The sequence below is a fragment of the Oryctolagus cuniculus genome, chromosome 10 (genome assembly GCF_964237555.1).
Source record: "Oryctolagus cuniculus chromosome 10, mOryCun1.1, whole genome shotgun sequence".
Lineage (NCBI taxonomy): Eukaryota > Metazoa > Chordata > Mammalia > Lagomorpha > Leporidae > Oryctolagus > Oryctolagus cuniculus.
Genome location: NC_091441.1, coordinates 50,744,983 through 50,757,805, shown reverse-complemented (window position 1 = coordinate 50,757,805; position 12,823 = coordinate 50,744,983). Strand labels below are relative to the sequence as shown.

Here is a 12,823-nt window from a genome sequence, read left to right as displayed (position 1 = left end):
AATTGGATATAAAACTATTAAACATGAGACCTAGAAGGAAAAAAAAATACTCACATCTCTGTATTGCTGGGTTTGTGATGTCTGGAGCCATGTAAAGCACATGACTGTCCTGGTCTGGTCTAATGGATGTGCTATGTCTGGACCCAACTCTCTACAACTACCCATCTAGAACTGCTTGGGCCTGGAGTTGGGGCTGGGGTTTCGTGATCTGTGCTTATAAATTTAAAATGAGATTGCATTGCACAAGCAAGGTTAATAACTGCTGTTAAACATGGGGGAGATTTTTCGAATTTGTTTTCAATGGAGAAGGGATACAAGGTTGTTATTTAGAAAGCAAACCTCAGCAGAATGAAAGATGAACAGAAATGTGGTGAGACTGACAGGAGAGCCTTGGGCAGCCACTAAGCAACGGAAGTGGAGCCTGGACTGAAGCAGGGGCCATGGTGAGGAGCTGCTGGACTGGAGAGGCATGCAAAGATCACACCAAAAGTGCTCAGTAGTCAAAAGGATGGAGGGAGTGTAGATGTCTGAGGTTCTGGTTTGTTATGGATTGAACTGTGTCCCCCAAACAAATGTGTTGAATTATTAGTCCAATATCCATGAATGTAATCTTATTTGGAAATGGGGTCTTTACAGAGTCATCATGTTATGAGTGTAGGCCCTAAGCCAACATGGCTGGAGACTGTCCAGAAAGAGGAGGGATATGCTGGGGGAGGGGAGCAGCCATGTGATGGCATAGGCAGAGATTGGCGTGGTGAGACTACAAGCCAAGGAATGCCAGGGATTTTTGGCAACCACCAGAAGCAAAGAAGAGGCAAGGAAGCATTCTTCCCTAAAGGTTTCAGAAGGAGCCTGGCCCTGGTGACAACTTGATTGTGGACTTCTGGACTTGAGAATTGTGAGTCAATACTTTTTGTGGTTTTAAGCCACACAGTTTGACCGTTAGTTCTGATAGTGCTAAGAAACAAACATTTAGTTATATTGGTATGCTGGTGGTGATAAGGTAATAAATGAAGACAAAGTTTTCTCAGAGTGGTCATTGAATTGTGAATATTCTCCACGAGATGAACATGAAATAGTCCTACATATTTAGTGTTCCTCTTTGTCACCTAATTGCACAATCACCAGACATTTTCTTCACACTGAGTTTCAAGGATCTACTATAGGAAAAGACATAAACAGAAGGGATTAATTTACTCTAAGTTTCAATGGTTAACAAAGTAGTTTCCAAAAGTTAAATTAAAAATTTTTTACATTCAGTTTTCCCATTATCATGCTGACCATATTTTAATTTCATTGTGAAAGAATTTTTTGGTAGTGTTGTAAGGAATTATCTTTAATCTACCATTTCAAAAATTATTCCCAAAACCTAAAGATTTCAGTGCTTACAAGGAACAATTTTTTTTCAGATAGTAAATTATTATAGCATTGACTTGCCAAAGAGACAGCTGAAAAAAAAATGGGCCATGCATTCATCCCAGAATGGGACATAAGCTGCCAAACAGTTCACTGCACGTTTTTGTCCTCTTCTTGTAAACAAGCTGCGTTAACAAGTTACTTTTGAAAAGCATACTAATTTCCCCAGTGAATCACACAGGAAAGCATCCAGCATTTCCTCCAGAGGGCTCAAATAGTTGTTCTCAGAGCTCAGGTGTGGCAAAATAGCTGTGGTCTAAAAACACACACTGGATATTGGCCAGCAGGCTAGAGCTTCCCCTCCACTCCAACCCTGATTCTCACACTGGTGCACAGCTCATAGCCTGACTAATGGAAACAAAAGAAGGACTTGATTTTCAATTTCAGTGTAATTACACAGTCTCTGGTGCCTCGTGGGAAGGATTTAGAGGCAAGATTAGCACTCAGCAGTGCTCCATTTTACATTCTTTTCAGAGAAAGAATACCACATTGATTATCCAAAGTGAGTTTTCAAAAATGTTTTTCAAGAGCCAGATTGTTTTGGTGCCAGTGTTGTGAAAAAAGGTGATGACTCTTTGCAGAATTTAGAGAAGTTAAAGGTGTATGATGCCTCTTTGAATTGTATTGCCAGTGCGGTCTTCAGTGTGGGAGTACCTCCTTACTTGGGAGAATGAATAGAAATTCCATTAAAGGATTAGAAACATAAGCTGGCAGACAACGATTGCATAATATAACTATCTGTTCTGGAAATGACTGTATAAACAAAATATGAAGGCTCTTCCCTCATATGTTAAAGTCCAAAGAATTTCACCTGGTTATTGGGAATGGAAACTATTATACGTTTATCTGGCATCAAATCAATGCGTAAGATTTTCAGTACATATTTGCTGTTCTGTCTTGGTGTCTGTATGTTCTATTAGTTTAGCCAAATGCAAAAGTAAGGAAGACATGGAAATGAAAATTTGCCCATAAGAAGTGGTCTTAATATATTTTTGACCAACTGCTTTTACATGTTACATTAATGTGATAAATAGGTATTTTTATAAGGAAATATATCCCCTATGTGACTTAAATAAATAAAAATGACACCAATAAACTCGACTGCAGTTATGAAACTACCTTGAGTACATACCAGTACAAATAGTTGAAAACACAATGATAAAGAAACTAAATTCAGAAGGCAAATAAACTATTTGGAAAGGCCAACTGATTTTGCTATTACACAATGATGACAATTTCAAGTATAAAAGTGGGTGTTCCTATAAGTCAACATTTACAATTAAATTCAAAAGCCAAATGATGCCTGAGAGACCTCCAATTCTGCCCACTAAATCTGTGGTATATTATATTAGTCAAGTGAGTTAACCATGTTCAAAGCTTGATGATTTGCAGGATATCTGGTAGAACCTAACCTAAACTTTGGGTGCATTAACAGTGGGATCTAGAATTGTAAATTCTCTTGGAGTACACTAGAAAAATGTACCCTTGCTTGGGCAAAAGTAGATTTACCATTCTTCTCCTTGGCAAGGACGAGTTATAATTTATGCCAGAGGAGGAAGAAAACAGACATCCAGATTTGTATCTGTGAGTGAAATCTGAACATATTTTGCTCCAGGCCAGTGTCTGCATTCTTGGAATCTAGTGCACAGGCAGCATGTGCAGAAATAGCAGCTAAAGTGGCCTATGGACAGAGAAGGTAGAAAGGGGTAAGGCAGGCTTCCAGTGAAGGTCAGTCTTGGTTTGTATGTGTGATCATGGGTCCAAGACTATGTCTACCAAAAATATAAAAAGTAAGAAGGTAGTGAAGTAGACAGGAGGGTGTTGGCTAACTGTGAGTAGAAATGAAAGATGTCAATGGAAAGTCAACTGGGGGTACATTTCCACTGATAGGGGTTCAGTTTTTAGCTATTTGGGAGCAAGCTGCAGAGTAGAGTCACAGATGGAAGTCTCTGTTTGCTGCCATGATAGTATCAATACAGAGGCAACAATATGATCAGGAGAACACTTACAAGTTAGAACTGGAAGATTCTGTTTGTATATTGTTTGCCATTTTTTGGGTAGATTGGGGTAGAGGGAGACAAAGAAAGTGTGTGTTCATCCACATGTGACTGGTTTATTCTCATATCCAATAATACCCTTTTGTTTTACATTTACAAATGTTTAATTAGTAAAAATTAAAACAAAAGTCTATATTACATTTTATGATAAGAAAATACCTGCTTGGTGGTATGTTCTTGGTTTTTTTCTGTAGTCACTGAAAGAGAAAGCAGAAAGAAAGTTTACATGAAAGCATGAAAAATGAATAAAATGCTGAACTGAGCCTGCTCTCTCCTTAGTCAAAACTCTAGGGATACAGTGGTTAAGTCACTTCTTGGAATACTTGCATTTCCTATCTGAGTGTCTGGTGCAAGTCCTGGCTCCTCTGCTTCGAATCTAGCTTCCTATTAATGTGCATACTGAGAAGCAGCAGATGATGGCTCAAATATAGGGGTCTCATGTGGGAGACACAGATTGTGTCCTGACTCCTGGCTTTTGCCTGGTGCAGCCCTGGCTGCTGGAGGCTTTGGGAAGTGAACCAGATCTCTGTCTGTCTCTCTGCCTTTCAAATAAAGTGAAAATAAAATGAAATAAGCCTCCCATAGCAGGCATGTGTTCTCTGATCAGGGATTTACATCACAATATAGACACTTAAAATTATTCCAGTAAATGGGAAAAAAATTCAAAACATAAACTGCATTAGGCAAAGATAACAAAAAATAAAGTGGGAATCCAATGAGGGTGATAGCAGCAGAATGTATTAAACTTTGGCAAAGAAATGATGGCAAGATGAAAAGGACCAAAGATAAATTTGATCAACAGCCAATCATCAAAGGTTTCTGAACAATGGCCACTTGTTGAAGTACAATACTAACACTGAGCTCATGAACCTTGAGAACCAGACAAGGAGATTTGAGGTGGCAGGGGGCAGAGTGCTGCCTTTACAAACTCTCCTATGTGTGAAATGATGAAGATACTATTCTACTTTGTTGTTGCAGAACTGCCAGATATTGAAGTACAAACCAGTAGTTCTTTAAGTGGTATCTTGGTCATGATAGAGAAAATTCAGAGCTATGTATAAAAGGCCACAGAGGGACTTACAGAATAAGGGTTCTAAAATAATAAATGGCACCCATTGTGAAAACAGCCTCAAAATGATCAATATCATGTCCATCAGAAGTAGAAGGAAATAAAATCCTTAGTACTAATAAATACAGGGGCTGGCACTGTGGCATAGCGAGTAAAGCTGCCGCCTGTACCAGTTCAAGTCCCAGCTGCTCCACTTCTGATCCAACTCTCTGCTATGGCCTGGGAAAGCAGTACAAGATGGCCCCTGTATCCACGTGGAAGACCCGCAAGATGCTCCTGGCTCCCGGCTTCAGATTGGCACAGCTCCAGCCATTGCAGAACCAGTGGATGGAAGACCTCTCTCTCTGCCTCTGCCTCTCTGTAACTCTGACTTTCAAATAAATAAATAAATAAATAAATAAATCTTTAAAAAATACAGAAATAACAACAAAACCACCAGAGAAAAAAGGAAAGAAGAAATTTTGTGGCACCATAGGTATATGTGTTTGTGAACACCTCAGTGTGTCCCATATACTTTATTGAATGTGTCCATTTCAAAAAAACCTTTAATCTTTAATTGACGTAACTGTTGATCATATATAGTTGTAAGAAATACTACAGAGAGATTTACCGTATCTTTTACACATCTTCCCCACTGGTAAATCTTAAAAATCTATAGCACACTATTATAACCAAGATATTGACATTGATACAGTCAAGGAAAGAATATTGTAATTACCTCCCTGTTGTCCTTTTATTGCCACATCATCTCTTTCTCACCTCCATCCCCTCCTCAACCCCTGGCCATCACGCTTCTGTTCTTCATTTCTAGCATTTTATTATTTCAAAGACATTGTACATATGAAATCATATAGTATATATCAATGAAGTGGATGTACCCCAGAGCATTTAGACAATTACCTGATAAAGGATATCTAGGTAGTTTCTAGATTTTAGCCATTATGAATAAAGCTGCCATAAACATTCTGTACAGGTTTTAGGTGAACATAAATTTCCAGTTCCTTGGAATAAATGACTAGAAGTACAATTACTGGATTGAATGGTATTTGTACGTTCAGTTGTGTAAGAAACTACCAACCTGTTTCCTAAAAAATATGCAATAAGTGGAACTTGCCCATCAATTAATCATCTGATAGTGAGTATACTTTAAAACTTTACTAAGGGGGCCACCATTGTTGTACAGTGGATTAAGTTGCATCCTGTGATGCCTGCATTCCATATGAGCACCAGCTTGAGTCCTGGCTGCTCCTCTTTGAATCCAGCTCCCTGCTAGTGTGCCTGTGCCTGTGAAACCAGCAGAAGATGGCCCTAGTACCTGGGCACCTGCCACCCTGATGATTGTGGTCATTTTGGGGGTGAACCAGTGGTGGAAGATCTCTCTTTCTCTGTCTCTGTCTCTCTCTCTCTCTCTCTCTGCCATTGAAATAAATAAAATGAATCTTTTAAACAAAAACTTTAGTAAGTTTGAGTGCCAGGCTAGGTGCCATACAGGATACAGTAGAAGTCTAAGGAATACAGGAAATGGGACAGCAGAATTAAGGGTGGGCTTTTGGATCATGCTGTCATCTGCAAATGCCCAGTGACAAACATGTAGTTTCCAAATTACAAGGGCCAATTTTCTTCATTTTAAAAGGACATTGTTCCATCAGATACTCTTTATGTGTTTTACTATTTGTATTTCTCTTGTCAGATTATATGCACAGTGTTTAAAGAGAGGCAGCATTATTTGCGGGAAAAACTTGGCTTTTTGGAATAGACAGATCACCAGTATTCAAATTTGGCCTCCCTGAAGGAATGACATTTGGACTGAAATCTGAGAAGTGATAAGTAATTTTCTTTGCCAAGAAGACAGGAAAAAAATGTGTGCAAAGAAAGAGTCATGTGCAAAGGCCCTGGGGTGGGGGTGGGGCATCTGGTGCATTCCAGGCACAGAAAGGAAACCACTGTGGCTGGAGTTGGGACTGAGAGGGGTTGGAGTGAGGAGACATTGGACAGAAGGGCAGGGAACAGAGCAGTAAGCCCATGTACACTATTCATTTACTAGTTTTATTTATTTGAAAGGCAGAGAGACTGACAGGCAGATCTTCTACCTTCTTGTTCATTCCCCAAATGTCTAAAACAGCCTGGGCAGGGTCAGGCACTAAGAATTCAATATGGGTCTCCCATATGGGTATCCGTGACCCATCTCCTTGAGCCATTACTTGCTGTCTCTCATGAAGCACGTTATTAGCAGGAAGCTGGAGCTGGAAGTGGAGCTGGGGCTCAAAACCTAGCACTCCAATGTAGGGTGTGAGTTCCAAACTGGTGACTTAACCACTGTGCTAAATGCTCATCTTTGTTTTTGAGAGATTATGATCATCCCAAGAGCAGTGCAAAGTCATTGATTAAAGGGATTTAGACCAGGATATGGGTAGAGAACTTAACAATTACATGCACAGATTTGCAATTTTAAATGAGCATTCAACTTTGATTTCTATCTGGAGAGTGTAGACACTGGGGTGTCAGGGGTGGCTGCAAAATCTTACTTTTGTTTCCTTAGAGAACAAAGAAAATCTGGAGGGATTCAAGAGAACACTAAAAGCTAAAACAATCAGATCAGTGGATCCTAATAATGTGGCAGCCCACTAAACTCTAGAAGGAGGGCTGGATGGCATCCTGTTGTCTAATTACAGTGCTGCCAGTCATGAATTGCTTGATTTGGGGCCAGTTAGGTAATGCTCTGGCCTGCATGTCCATCTATTGTGAAGAGTTGATCAAATCCATCCCTCCGTAGATTTGTGAGGATTAGAATGAAATGATAATCCTCCGCCTTGCGGCACCGGTACACCGGGTTCTAGTCCCGGTCGTGGCACCGGATTCTGTCCCGGTTGCCCCTCTTCCAGGCCAGCTCTCTGCTATGGCCCGGGAGTGCAGTGGAGGATGGCCCAAGTGCTTGGGCCCTGCACCCGCATGGGAGACCAGGAAAAGCACCTGGCTCCTGGCTTCGGATCAGCACGATGCGCCGGCCGCGGTGGCCATTGGAGGGTGAGCCAACGGCAAAAAAGGAAGACCTTTCTCTCTGTCTCTCTCTCTCTCTCACTGTCCACTCTGCCTGTCAAAAAAAAAAAAAAAATGAAGTGAGTATACATTTTACAGGCAATGGATAAGAAAAGGGCGTTTCAAGTAGCTGGGAAGGCCAAGTACAGTTTCAGACAGCTGAGACTAGCAATTCATACGTTTTCAACAACTTTTATTATAGTATACTGTTAGAATTATTTTCTTGCTAGCTATTGTTAATCTCATACTGTGACTAATTTAACTTTTTTTAAATGATTTATTTGTTTATTTAAATATTTAAAGGCTGAGATACAGAGAGAGAAGGGGAGAGAAAGAAAGCAAGAGTGAGTGATCTTTCATCTGCTGGTTCATTCCCCAAATGGCTTCAATGGCCAGCACTGGGCCAAACCAAAGCCAGGAGTCAAAAGCTTCTTCCAGGTGTCCCACATGGGTGCAGGTGCCCATGTATTTGGGCCATCTTCTGCTGCTTGTTCCCATAATCAAAGTGAAAGTATCTACAGATTGGAAGCTCACATGGCAATGATAGGATAATGGTTCCCAAACTGCCCACTTCCCAATCACCAGGACCTGTGAATCTGGTATCTTCCATGGTACAGGGACTTTGAAAATGTGGCCAGGTTATGGGGCCAGCGCTGTGGCACAGCAGGTTAAAGCCCTGGCCTGAAGCTCTGGCATCCCATATGGGTGCTGGTTCTAGTCCCAGTTACTCCACTTCTGGTCCACCTCTCTGCTAAGGCCTGGGAAAGCAGTAGAAGATGGCCCAAGTCCTTGGGCCCCAGTACCCACATGGGAGACCCAGAAGAAGCTCCTGGCTCCTGGCTTTGGATTAGCACAGCTCCTGCTGTTGCGGCCATCTGGGGAATGAACCAGCGGATGGAAGACCTCTCTGTCTCTACCTCTCTGTGTAACTCTGTCTTTCAAATAAATAAAATAAATCTTTAAAAAGAAATAAAATGTGGCCAGGTTAGGGATCTAGAGATGGGAAGAGTATTTGTGGGTTATTTGGATGTATCCTGTGTCATAAGAGGAGAAAGAGGGTGGAGGTCGTGAGAGAAGGTGATTAGATATGGGAAGCAGAGGTTAGGGGGATGCAGCTGTTGGAGGGGACCATGGGCCAAGGGCTGTGGGCAGTATCTGGAATCTGAAAAAGGGAAGGAATGTCTTCTCCCCTACAGCTGCCAGGAAGAGCCAGCTCTGCAGACATGCTGACTCCAGTCTGGTGAAACCCTTCTGACCTGCAGAACTGTTAAGCTTAGCACATTTGTGTTGTTTTAACCCATCACATGTGTGGCAATCTGTTACAGCAATAAGAGGAAGCAAAGGAAAATGTGTTATACTGTTCCATTTTGTCTCTTCCTCAGGGGACAGGGAAGGGAGCCCATGGTGGCTGAGGAACTGCTGTGTGTGAGGCCTTGGTCTGGCACTTCACAGACGTTCTATCCCTGGAACAACCCAGGAAGCAGAGCTCTGTAATGGAGAGTGTGTGACTTTGGCAGAGAATCTGAAAGTTTCCTTAAGAGAGAATTTGTCCCAGGAGGGCTTACCTTGCAACACTGACCTGGGAGGATCATCAGTCCATCAGGTATGTTTGCAAGAAACCAGTGTGAGTTGGGGTTGTGAATACATAAGGTATGAATGGGTGTGGCTTGAGCAGGACTGGCCACTGTACTCCCCTTGCCTACATCCTGGATGCTTCCCTGACCCTTTCTAGAAAAGCCCTGGCAAACTGCATCTCAGGGACGCAGCTTCCTTAGGAAACTCTACCTTCCCTTCCCACCATCTCCTTTAGTTGTCACAAGTCAGTAGTGCTTTCCTCTGAGTAACTCCTCCTTGAGGTTAATTATTTTGTGACACCCCAAGTGCACAGATCCCTTGTGTGTGCTAACAATTCTTACTTCTGTTTTTGTTTTTAAAATATGTTTTAGGTGGCCAGGGCTTAGATACTTGAAGAAACTTGTTCAAATTTACAAGTTCTACCAGTGACAGGACACCCAGCACTCTAAGGATCAACATAGCCACTCTCCATGCTTAGCAACAGCTGATTTTTCAGGATAAAATCAGTCATGGTTGTTTCATATTTGGGTCTTGTCCCTCTGGATTTAGTTCAGTGCGCACTAGAAGGGGAGAAAATAAGCCTACTTGGCAAGGTTGTTGAAGTGGCAGCTTAAGCAGAGTGCAGACAAAGCTATCCCCACCGCCTTAGCCCAGTGACTTCAGAGGAAAGGTGTGGACATGGTTGGTTCATCCCATGATGAAGATGGGGTTGAGACACTGCTGTCTACTTCTACTCACGAGCTTTCGGAATGGAATTTGTACAGATGCCTCCAACCCACTCTCACCACTGAGCAGACCTGCTTCTCTGAGATTTATAATTCAAGGACAACTGACTCAAATCCTCCAGACACTTGCAGTGAGATTCACTAGTCCTTCCCATTGTTAAGTAGTTTGATTAATCACCTCAAACTGACTAAAACTCCAGGGGAAGTGCTTTTGCTGCCTAAACAGTTTAAAGCAGTGGTTCTAGCTCTTTTAGGAAACAGGCCCCTTTTGGGAGTGTAAGAAGAGCTAGGTATCTGCTCTTCAGAAAAATGCCAACGCACAGCAAAATGGGAAAAGGTAGGAGGCTAACAGACTTTCTCTGGCCATGCACAGTCTGCAAAAATCTTCAGTTTAAAGTCTATTTTGAATGGTGAGCTCTAACACACGAAAGATTTTCACAGATTCCATCTCCTATGGATAGCACTTTGGTCCTTCAAAACCAGACACTCACTCATTATCCAGCCATTTCACCATATTTATTGAACTGAAGGTAGGAACATAATAGAGCATTGTTTCATCCTAAAAAATACAATACGTTCACTATGTCAGATACCTCTTAAAAGCTGGATATGCAAAGATAACTACAGCAGGACACCTGCCTTCAAGAAGGTCAGGCTCAAGCATGAGTGAGGTAAGCAGAAAAAAACTGCAATCACTCCCTGAAGTGCTTTAATAGAGTTATGAGTGACCTGCTAAGGGCATACAGAGGAGGAACCACTGATGTGATTGGTCTTAGGGAACAAATAAGTTTCCAGGACATGTGCTGCCATTAGACACTTTCATACTCCCTTGAGCTTGTGCAGAAATATGTGAGGAACAACTCAGATTACATTTTAAATTGATTTATTATTAGCCTTTTACTTAAGGGATTTAAAGAACATCATTTGGATGTAGGCATGTATGAGCAAATGCTTAAAGAAATGATGAATACAAGAACTCTAAAATATAGTAGTCCTCTCTTAATCCGCAGTTTTGCTTTCCGTGTTAAAAAATATATTTATTTATTTGAGAGGCAGAGTTATAGACAGAGGGAGAGACAGAGAGAGAGGCCTTACATCCTGCATCTTCTATGCTTTCCAGGCCACAAGCAGAGAGCTGGATTGGAAGAGGAGCAGCTGGGACACAAACTGGATGCCTGTGCTGCAGGTGGAGGCTTAATCTACTATACCACAGAGCTGGCCCCCAGTTTTTAGGTTTCAGTTACTTGTGGTTAACCATGCTCTGAAAATATTAAATGGAAAATTCCAAAAATGAACAGTTCACAAGTTTTAAATAACTTTTGTTATAGCATGTTGTTGTATTTTATTATTGTTGTTAATCTCTTATTGATCCTAACATATATTAAACCTTATCATAGTATGTATGTATAGGAGAAATACATAGCATATATAGTTTTGGTACTATCCATGGTTTCAGGCATTGTTTGAGGGTCTTGGAACATATCCCCGTGCGAATGATGAGGGACTACTGCAAGTTTGGTTACAGGATCAATCCTTGGGATGTATGCATTAGAATCATGAGAAGGTAGAACATGAATCAGACCTTCAAAAATGCATAGAATGTAAAGAGAATCATGAAATGATTAGAGGAGAGGAGTGTAGTATCACACAGGCAGGTTTGGGAGATCTGAGAACAAGCGACTTGCCTTATGTTTGTAGCAGTAGATAATTTGGGGACAATAATGTTTTCTTCATCAAGGGCATGATATGAAGGAGAATTAAACTGGTGAATACATGGGACAGAGTAGACAGAGAAATTGGAGAAGCAGCAGGGGACTTTTGTGTGGTGGATAAACTAGGTGATGGATTGGCACCTAGACCAGGGAGGTAGAAATGAGGTGGGATATAGAGGAAAAATAAACAGACCATGTTGAATAAATATTATAAAGAAGTAAGTAACCAATGGAGGTAGGGAATAAAGATCAGAAAGAGTTGGCTCAGGCTATATTTATTCCCTTCCTCAACAAATACTGTTTGATCAGCTACCCTGTGTCATCTGTGGGTACTGAGCCCCAGGGACTCAATGTGAACAAGACACTTCCTCCCAAACTGCTTGTTCCCTGCTCCCAAAAGAGCTTGTTGGCTCTATTCCTACCTTTTCCATGGTAGTGTCTACTTCTGCACTATAGCCTGCTTTAGCTTTGAAGCACCTTTGAAGGTGCTGCATGTGAAGTGTTGGAATACAAGAAGGGAAAGGAGGTGAGACTATGAACTTATTCCTTTTTCCTGGGATACAAATATGTTTATTATCCATCTGTACATGCAGAGTGATTTGTTACTGTGCAACTGTGGAATTCTGTAATAATACACCCCCCCACTTCCCTATCAAGAGTATTTAAAGAAGGAAGATGAGGATTTTGGGAAGTGGACAAATATAATGATCTGAAATGGGGCAGATTTGGTAATTTGGTGAACAGAGGCTTCATCGTTGCCTTGCAAAGGAGCACACAGCTGCAGTCATTAATTATGCAAAGGCACAGGGACCAGAAAATAGCTCAATAGCAGCCAAAGACATTGTGGGGGGAGGGGCAGACAAGTCCATGGGCAAGAGAAATATACCTGCATCTTTAGAATATATCTGCAAGTCATGCTGTTCTGTCCAGAGCCACTACCTTGTTCAGCACATCAATGCCTTGACCCTGAGTTGTGACTTTACCCGTCTAGGGTCTCCCTACTTCCACTTTGGCTCTTTCCACATTCCTTACTACATCTCACATGCCCTGCACTATTTGACTTGCTCACCTTTCAGCCTCAGCTTGTTTTCTTTTTTTTTACTTCATTTCTTTGAAATGCAGGGTTATACAGAAAGAAGGAGACAGACAACAAGACGTGGAGAGAGAGAGAAAGAGAGAGAGAGATCTTCCATCTGCTGGTTCACTCCCCAAAAGGGCTTGGGCCAGGTCAAT

General features: G+C 41.5%; 1 protein-coding gene across 2 annotated transcripts in view; it reads right to left on the bottom strand.

The window, feature by feature from the left end:
- Positions 1-12,823, bottom strand: part of CHST9 (carbohydrate sulfotransferase 9) — a 306,919-nt gene that overhangs the window by 37,016 nt on the left and 257,080 nt on the right. For both annotated transcript variants that reach the window (XM_051851321.2, XM_070050355.1), the window contains exon 5: positions 3,633-3,670. In XM_051851321.2, coding sequence (XP_051707281.2) covers positions 3,633-3,670 — 38 coding nt within the window. The remainder of the gene's footprint in view (positions 1-3,632; positions 3,671-12,823) is intronic.